Source organism: Fragaria vesca, linkage group LG3 (assembly GCF_000184155.1).
Source record: "Fragaria vesca subsp. vesca linkage group LG3, FraVesHawaii_1.0, whole genome shotgun sequence".
NCBI classification, from domain to species: Eukaryota; Viridiplantae; Streptophyta; class Magnoliopsida; order Rosales; family Rosaceae; genus Fragaria; species Fragaria vesca.
Genome location: NC_020493.1, coordinates 14,492,682 through 14,502,699, shown reverse-complemented (window position 1 = coordinate 14,502,699; position 10,018 = coordinate 14,492,682). Strand labels below are relative to the sequence as shown.

The following is a 10,018-nucleotide window of genomic DNA, read 5'->3' as shown; positions in this document are numbered from 1 at the left end:
TGAAACTGATTAAAAAAAAAATAGAGGTATCAAACTGATTTTAGACCTAAAGTTCAGGGTAGTAAACTGAATTTTTCCAAAAATTATATGGCAAGTAAACATTTTTCTCTTTTTTTTTTTTGAGATGCTTAATCAACATAGGATCATAATTTTTTTTACGGATAGTAAGAGTTGAATTTTTGGGCACTTGGTCACTTGGTCAACCTGTGCATTTGCTAATCAATGCTTCTTTCATGCACTGTGGTTCATGCATATTGATATCAAATAAAGGTATGGAGTGAACAAGCACTTATGGTTGGTGCAATTTTAAGGAATATTATGACCAGAACTGTACTAGTTGATCATACATTTCACGGAATTGTACTACTCCAGCAATCATATATTTATATTTTCTAACGAAAATCATGTGCTATCCCATCTAAACTTTTGTACTTGCAACCCCTTTAGCCTTTGATCTTAGAATGTCTTCATTGGTACTACTAAAATGATCATATCGAAGCTTGAAGTAACATAGTTCACTTCCTGTGCAATAACCACTTTAGAAAATAGAAGTATGGAAGGAGAAGTTGAAAGACTGAATGCTTAGGTTGAAGGATTCGAGGGAGAGCTTGAAGTAAGGAATATAGAGGTTGAAAGGCTGAATGCTCAGGTTGAAGGATTGAAGGGGGAGTTTGAAGTACAAAATTGAGAGGTTGAAATGTTGAATGCACATGTTGAAGGATCGAAAGGACATGTTGAAGGATTGAAGCGTGAGAAGGAGAACTGTAACAGTGATGTGGAGATTCTAAATGGTCAACTTGAAAAATTGACTGATAGTTATGTGACTGAAGCTCATAAACTAAATGATGTAATTAAGAGCAGTCAGGATGAGGTGGAAATGCTGAAGACAACGGTTGAAGGATTTTTTTTTTGGTTGAAGGACTTATAAAGAAGGAGCTATATAATTTACATTTGTTATTATTATGCTGTAGTCGACTGAATATGAGTTCTCAAGCTATTTCAAAACAATCAAAAAAAGGAGAAAGATGCTAAAACAAGCGTTTTTTGGATAAGTAAGGAAGATAAGGTGTTGGTAGATGCTTTGCTGGAATTTACCGTAATACCAAGGGGCGTATGGATACTGGCTTTAGAAATGGTTACTTGTAGAAGTTGCAAAGTAATAGAAGCCAAGCTAACAATTATTAAAATATTGGCAAACCTACACATTGAATCACGAATAGAGACACCAAAGAAACAATATTTTGTATTAACAGAAACATTATCTCATAGTGGTTTTTGATGGAATGCAGAAACAAAGACGTTGGAGTGTGACATAGATGTATTTGATGAGTGGGCAAAGGTAAACTTTCTTCTTATTATATTTTGTTTGTGCTTTTACTTTTGTGTGTAATATTGAATAACGTTGTCTTATGTTTTTTTTATATTGTTTGTAGAACAAAAAGGATGCAAAAGTTTTGTATGGTAAACTATTTGAACATTATTATGCACTTGAGGAGATATATTGAAAAGACCTTGCAATTGAAACAAACGCCGGAAATGCTAAAGATGATGAAAAAGAAATTAGGGAGGAAGATGCAAGTATGAATTAAGAGGGTGTTCGCGTCGATGACTTCTATGACCAAATTGACATGCCTACTGCTGATTTTTCTCAATATGAGGGATAACATTTTGAAGTAATTGATGAAACTGAAAATGAATATGTGTCTTTTGCACAACCAAGTCCTTCCCAGCCACAAAGTGTTAAGCAACGTGCTAAACAGAAGGGATTGGCCCAAGATGCAGAAAATGCTCCAAATAATACTCGAAGAAAGGCAAGAGCTTTGGATGATATGACAAAAAAATTTAGAGTGATCACCGAATCCATTGCAGCCATGGCTATAAAGTTTGAAGGTTTGGTTGATGTTCTCTCAACAGATAAGGATATTGCTGATATGCAAGGCAAACTTCATGGTGAGCTTAGCAAAATGAACATATTGTCTCCGGTGCAGGTATTTCACATCACTAAAAAACTAGCTAAAGAATATGTCACATTCCGACCCGTAAATTTTTACCTTATTTACTAGCTTGGTTATAATAAGAATTTTACCGTGTCCGTCATTGAAGTTATAGTTTAATTGGTCCCTAGAGGGGTTTCGGGGACAGTTATGCTCGGAGGATTATTCGTAGGAGGAAAATATGATGATGGTAAAAATGATAAATTTTAGCTAGTAAAAGGTAATTTTTATTCGGGTATTATTTTTCGGGGTGTTTTATTTTTGGAGTTGGGTTTGTTTTAAATGGGTATTAAGTTGGACCGGTTTTGGGGGAGGAGGCCCAAAGCCATTTTCTCCCTTCTCTCTTTTTTTTTTTCTTTCTTCCCGGTTTTCTCTCTCCCCGAGCTCCTCCCGCTGCCCGGTTTTCTGGCCGTCCTCCCGTCGCCGTCCGGCCACCAACCGGCGCCGCACCGGTCCCGTTTGGTCGACCTCCAACCCAGCAACCTCCCTGGACCGGTGAGAGGAGCCCTAGCTCCGTCGTGAGAGAGCGGTGCCACCCGAAAGGTCCGACTGTCCAAAGCTTCACTTCGCCGGAACTCCCTCCTCCGGCCACCAATCTGGGCAAGATTGGTACAGTTTTGAAGGTCTCCAACCCAGCTACCTTGCCCTAAAAGGGCTCACTCCGGTTCGCTTCAGGTAAGGAGAAATTAGCGGTGGAAGTTCTAGAGTGTTTTAGATGTTTTTGCTCGTTTGACCTAGTTAGGCTTGGATTTTGGGTTTGTGCTAGTTAGGAAAGTTGTAGAGCATGATGAGAGAAAGATGCTGTCAAAATTTCATAGGAATCGGAGGTCACCGGAATTGGCCTCCGGCCGCCGCCGCCACTGTTTGGAAGATTTTTAGGGTTTTAAATTTAGAATATTAAGGGGAGTTTGTTGAAGTGAGTTATGGAATTTTTGGATGAGTTTTGGATAGGTTTATGAATTTCCGAAGTGTGGTATTTTTGGCGGTTAATTAATGTAGAATCCGGCCGTAGGATTTAAGTCGTATTTTTGGGGAGGTTGTAATTACGGCTGCTGAGTATGGTATTTAAGTTCGGATCGTTTCGATTTAAGAATATCGAAGTTAGGCAATGATGAGCGTAGTTATGGCTCTCGGTTAATTTTGCCTATTTTGTTTAAATATTGGAGTTTTAGTTGGGAAATTAATTTTATATTTGTGCCAGGGTTCGAGGAAACCTCTCTGGAGTGGCGATTTGGATTTCGTCGGGCTTATGCCTAGAGTTGTGAGTGGACTTTTGTTTTAAATAAAATGCATGCTATAGTTCATGGATGAACAATAAATGTTGCGGATTATTTTGACGTCATTTTTATTTGACGATTTTTTTATTTCTCTTGGAGAGTTACCGAAAATGAAATTTTCGGTGGATATGAATATGTGTTTATGAGAGAGTATGTATATAAATGCTAGCTAGCCCTGTGTGTCTGTCCACCTTAATGGCGTAGCATATAGCCGCATTATGGTGTGATGTGAGCGTTGGACGTGAGCGTAGTAGCCCTATATGAGTGTTTAATTCATATAGGGGGTATGGGCACATATTTATACACCCGTCTGTCCACCTTAATGGCGTAGTGTAGCACCGCATTAAGGCGTGACGTGAGCGTTGGACGCGAGCGTAGTAGCCCTATATAGACCCATGAATTTATATAGGGAGTATGGACGTGTGTAAATACATACATATATTATAGAGCCCGAGAGGCTCGACATTTATGAGATAAAAGTTTTATCGCTTGCAGCATTCATTCGATTTTTCTTGGAAATTGATTTGGGGAAACATAAATATTTTATTCGTTAATTTGTTTTTGTCCACTCACTCTAACGTGTTTCAAATGTTTTCCCCTGGGCTCTTCGTTTTAAAAATGCCCAGTTTGCAGGATTGCATAGTTGAGGTCGGGCGTACATGGGGATGAGGCATAGTCATCATATAGCTTCCGCTTGTTAATTTATTATGTTTTCTTTCTTCCTGTTAGAGTTGCTCTGAACCTATAAATGGTTGGATATGAGATTTGTTTAGATTAGTAAATAATTTGGGTGGTGTTGTGATTTGGGGAGCACGGAGGCTCCAGGAGTTTAAGGTTGGATTTAAATTTTCAGAAGTGTTTGCAGGTATTATTAGGAAGGGTTGTCCATTTTCAAGGGAGGTTATGCCGATTTTTCGGTAAAATTTTCCTTGGAGTTGGTCCTCGCACGACTTACTCTGGGTTTCAGGGTGAAATTTGGGGTGGGTCGTGTCAGAACATGATTTGTTGAGGTTTTTTTTTTACCATGACCAATGAGGAAAAGAAAGATTACATCATCAATCTTTGGGAATATGGGTTCTAGTGAATTGATGCTTCGACTTGGTTTGTCATTTGTGGTTGCTTCACTTTTCTGCTGCTTTGTGTTTGAGATAATGACTTATTGAGACTTATCTTCTAATTTATGCTTTCAAATTGTATGGTACTATGGTTATTATCTTGTTGAATTCGTAATATGGATATATTTCAAGTAATTCGGAATGGTATCGGGAAATTTGATGTCAATAGCTTTATTGTAGTCAATGCAAGGATAATCACTCAAAAAAGTCGCCACGTTCACAAATTGATAGACATGAGCCTCACAAATTAAATACCGAAAAAATATGCGAAATTCATTCAAATCTGCCTTCCTAACCTGGGTCCATTCAATCTCTTAGGAGTCTGGATTTGAAATAAAGAACTAGATGAAGCTAAGAACGGAAAAACGCAGAAGATAATAAAATAAAGGTTTCATTCATCTTGCCCGAATAGGGTTTCCACTGTTTACATAAATAGCCCATACTGATATATGGGATCTTACCACTTGTCATATATCTAACAACAAATGAAACAGACCTAAACAGCTGCAAAACAGAGCACGTGCAAAGTTGGTCTACGACTTACAAAACGACAGCGTTTAAACATAATCCTGTTGGTTTTAGGGAAACTCCAAAAAGACTCATAACACAATCCATCATAACTTTCTCTACATGAATGTAAATCCACTCCCGTGAAATTCCTAAAAAGCTAACATTCGTATATTTCCAATATTATATGGCTCGCCTCCTAATTCCTTGTCAGCAGGTACAATTAATGGTGTTTGTGCATGATATTTTTAGTTATTTTTTCTTCGTGTAGTGTTCTATTGAATGTATGACTTCAGTTCAGATTCTAGCTTTACCATTTTTGGTTTCATAGCTATTCAGTGAGCACATGGAATTAGCGAAGCTTATATTATTGAGTTTGCAACCCTACCAGGGACGGAGCCAGAAATTTTAAATGGACTGGAGGTGAACTATGTTGCACAGGAAGGCTGAATGTTCAGGTTGAATGATTGAAGGGACATGTGAACGTATTGAAGCGTGCGAAAGAGACTTGTAACAGTGATGTGGAGATGCTAAATGGTCAACTTAAAAAATTGACTGATAGTTATGTGACTGAAATTCAAAAACTAATTGATGTAATTAAGAGGAGTCAGGATGAGGTGAAAATACTGAAAAAAACGGTTGAAGGAGTTATAAAGCGGGAATGTGAGAGTTGATTGGAGATAGCAATATTGAAGGAAGAAACTAAAACCAAAGAAGGTGAGTTGAAGAGTGAAAGGTTGGGAAATGGGGAAAACATACTAGATTGGATAATATTTGTAGTAAAGTTTGCATTGTAGGTACTATTGGGTCATCTTGAGTTTCAAGCTAATAAGAAACATGTGAAGTACTTGATTGGAGCTATTGTGACTGCCCTTCTTACTTTATTAATGGTTGTCTAAGAGTTCATTAGATCATGCCGTAATCATAAGGTTCATTAGATCATGCCGTAATGGTGGAAGGTACCATTTATATCTGAGTTGTATTATGCTTTTGCCATATTCGCAGAGATGATTTTTTACTTGGAAAGATCAGACACCTTCATCCAGAGCATGTGAGTGTGTACCCCTGCAGTCTTCACGCACAGGGGCTACCCCCCTTACGTTTCGACAAAGTCTTTTGATTTAGTTTGTTGCATTGATCAAAACCATCTAATATCATTTCATTTATGCATGTGAACCCCCTTAGCCAATCCTTCACTACCACATTCCCCACTTGCTAGGTTAAGAAAATTAGAGAATAAAAAAAAGTAAACAAAAACATGACTACTATTTAAAATCCTCCACTATTTAAGTGGTGATCACAAATAATTAAAAGTTAGTTGGATTAAAAGAAAAATATTAGTATCAATGCCACAAATGTTAAGGAAAATGTTGATTTTTTTTTTTTTTAAGCGAAGAACTTTACATCAATTTTGTGTCTCTACGTCCCTGATCTCCATAATGTACAAATTATTATCTTTTAATTTTATTCTTTTTATATGAGAATCGTTTCATTGTCTTTATTGATTGATACTGAATAAAAATTCAATATCAAGTTTGTTGATGACAAATGATGTAAAAAATACTACTAAATTTAACATATAGCTAACTAAAAAAAAATTAAATCTAGTCCTCTATTGTCAAACTCGGACTTGGACCCCCCCTAATTGAAAATCCTGGTTCTACCCATGTTCACACATGCTTGCTAGTCAAGAAGTCTTTTCTCGTGAAGGCAAAGGCCAAGGCCAAGAAGGATGGAGCTAAGGCAAAGGAGGGAGCAGTGGAGATAAGAATTGTGTGAGAGCGGCTTTTGTCAAGAATTGTAGTTTGTTTGAACTACTTATCTCTATTATTTTTGTTTTGAGGATATTATCAATAACCATCAGGAATTTTATCGGAATTGTACTTGTTGAAATATTTTGGTTATTCACTTATTTGATGTTTTATTTGTAGTCCATTACAATAATATTTTTGTGTTATGCTTCTTAATAATGTCTTTCTATAAGTTTGAAATGTCATGATACCTCCAAAAAGTAAAAGGCCAAACTTTGTCCAAAACTTTCTTTGGTTGCATTTGCCATTTTGCATTAGTCCCCAAGTTGTAAAATGTGTCATTAAAGTGGTAATTTAGGCCTTAAAGTTGCATTAACTTTTTTTTTTTTATCACTTTAAGGATTCATATTACCACTTTAAGGACTCGTGTGGTAACTAAAAATATTTACAACTTTAACGACTCATGCTACAACTTTAAGGACTAATATTAATTATTACTTTGACGACTCATTTTACAACTTTAAGACAAATGTGATGTATGTCATACATTAACACAATATATAATTTTCCCTTATGAAATATTTTCATTCTATTAGCTTTAAAGATGTGTTTCATGAAGCCAATTTTGTGGCTGATGCTATTGCTAATTTTGGTCATTCTAAGATCTCATTTGTATTAGAATGATAAGATTCCTAGTGAGGCTTTTAGAGCTTTGAGGCTTTTAGAGCTTTGCTCTTTGAAATTGTAAACTCTGGTTGCCGTAGAAGTTTTAGTTTTTAATAGTATTTCCTTCTTCAAAAAAGAACTATATATAAAATGTAGTTTGGAAGTCTGATATACAATTCTGTCTGATAGTTTTAGTTCGTTAACGATCAGATTCCGAGGATATGAAGCCTTCACTTTCTACTCTTGCAGGCATCTCATTATTAAATTTCAAACCAGACACGTCTAAAATCAATGCCAGAAGTTGCATTTTATGACAATTTCTGGTCTTCCTATAAAATGGTTAGAACTCAACCTTATTTAGTGTTGGATTGCAGTTCCAATCAATGTCTGCTTTCCAACATGGTATTTTTATTAATCGTATGTTTAATGGTTTATGTTATTTGCTATGCAGGGAGAAAGGAGGGCAAGAGTACGTCGAACTTCTCAATATAGAAACTTGGTTATTTGTAGATATTTTCAATGGATTGAACTAGAATGCAGTTGGAATCTCTTTGTTAATGGTTACTACGTAACCTGTTGAACAAAACCCTGAACCTATATGTGCATTATACATACTAACAAAGTAGCATTTGATCTCAAAGTTAACTTGACGCCCTCACTTCAGCTTCTCTCAAACAGTTGGTGTGCACTTTCAAATCTGTCAAGTCTAATCCCCCCATTAATTGGCTACAAATCATTATTTAAGATGTGAAGATGGAGGAGGGTTAGAGATACCAAATCAAGAAGGCATCTAGATGGAGACCCTTTGCTATGTTGAGATGCTTGAGACAGTGGAAAATGGCCAGTATCCGCTTTGCAACTGTTCTTCTCTTATAAAGGTCATCAATTGTCATGGTGCCATTTTCTGAATAACAATGAGGCATTGTACCAAGTTCACTATATCTTCAGGAGGTTATGCCGCACGGCCGGGGGCCTATCCACCTCCCATGTCTTCTCAAACCAGTGACGGAGTGATAAACAGAAAGCCATTTTAGATCAAGAACGAGTTACCTCCCTGATAGACAAGCAAGCCTTGAACTGCATTTTTGAACCTACCGACTCAGGATTTAAGACTAGCTACAAGTTTGTGCTGCCAGAATAGCCAGATAGCTTCTCTATATCTACAGTTTTTGCTTTCAATAATTTGTATAAATGAAAACAAGAGTCAGAATCTGTGCTCAACTGCTCATGCTCCTCATTCCCTACCCTTTGGGTTAGCTATGTCAGTCTTGTCAGATACACGCCCTCACATAACACCCTAAATCTTGCTCCAGAAATAAACAAATTGCATCCCTTTACAATTGAAAGTGACAAAGGAGCATCCCAAATTGGTCAAATATGAGGGTGAGCATCCAAAATAGAAATCACCCGTTTTCTGCATAACATAACAAAGTCACCCAACAACAAAAAAAATAAATAATAATAATAATAAAAATAAAATAAAACTTAAAAGAAAACAATCTATTGGTTACAAGGGAGACTGGGAGAGCATACATTGGCCTTTACATACATTTTCCAAAAGAGAAACACAACAATCCCTAAACTAGAAATGCTATGTATACAGAGTTTATTACTTAGACAAGACTCGTTCTCCAGCAAGGTCTAGGAGAACTAACAAAACCACGGCTTCTGTTAGCAACACATTGTTCAAAACTCTTTCACTGGTATTGCTAAAGTCATAGACCTCGACGGTTTTCTCAGGATGTTATATGGTATAGGTATGGTTTAAGAACACACAAAAATCTGGGGCAAATATTTAGTGTCTGCTTAATACGACTGCCCATATATATAACAAAAAAGCAACACAAATACCACAGATATACAGTTGTCAGAACAAACAAGAAACTAAACCTAAAGATCTGTGTATGCTGGATGGCATTGGTTTGCTCATTTGTGTCTAGAAGTATCATGGTGGTTTGAACCCTTGTATTCCTCTCGATGAGAAGCCCTGGATCTAAATATGTTTTTGAATTTCCTGAAATTATAGAGTAAAATCGTCAAACTCTACAGATAATTTGGAAACAGAAGCAGCAATAACAAAAATAAAAGAAGATAGCAGATGAATTATGAATCTTCACGAAACCAAGGAAATGAGTGAAATTAATCTATTATAAGGTATAGATGTGATTATAAGGTATCACAAGCAGGTTAGATAAATTTTGCAGCAGGGCATTAAATTGGATTACGAATCTGTTGATCACTGATTGAGTCGTCACGTTCAAAAGGTCTTATGATGTTAACGAAACTACAACTATGAAACAAAATAAAAGCAAAAGTGCCCCATTAACTCTCAATAACTCTGTGGAAAATAAAAGGTGCAAGAGTATTACGTGTTCAACTCCTCAGTCCGGCTCTTAATATCACTCGACCATAATATTGGGTCTATGTTCTTTGGCATGGAGTTTTGTTGTTGGTTTTTTTCTCGAAGCCACTGCTCCACCTTAAAGCACTCGTTGAGAATCTGAAAAAAGAAAAGTTAAAGACTCAGAATAATTTAGAAAATTTTGTAAATATATAAATAATATATATATATATACAGGCCGGATGTGGAGCGGACGTCCGCACCGGCCTTAAAGTGCGGACGTCCGTCCGTTCTCCACCCTTCAGCACCGGCGACGGCGCGCCTCCACCCCAGAAGACTCTAGCAGCGTCCCCGACCACTTTCCCTC

General features: G+C 36.8%; 1 protein-coding gene across 1 annotated transcript in view; it reads right to left on the bottom strand.

The window, feature by feature from the left end:
* Positions 1 to 8,797: 8,797 nt before the first annotated feature.
* LOC101306994 (heat shock 70 kDa protein 16-like) overlaps positions 8,798 to 10,018 on the bottom strand; it is a 6,008-nt gene continuing 4,787 nt past the window's right edge. The window contains exons 9-10 of the mRNA XM_004294328.1: positions 9,680 to 9,810; positions 8,798 to 9,324 (exon numbers count right to left, since the gene is read on the bottom strand). Coding sequence (XP_004294376.1) covers positions 9,237 to 9,324; positions 9,680 to 9,810 — 219 coding nt within the window. The 3' untranslated portion in view covers positions 8,798 to 9,236. The remainder of the gene's footprint in view (positions 9,325 to 9,679; positions 9,811 to 10,018) is intronic.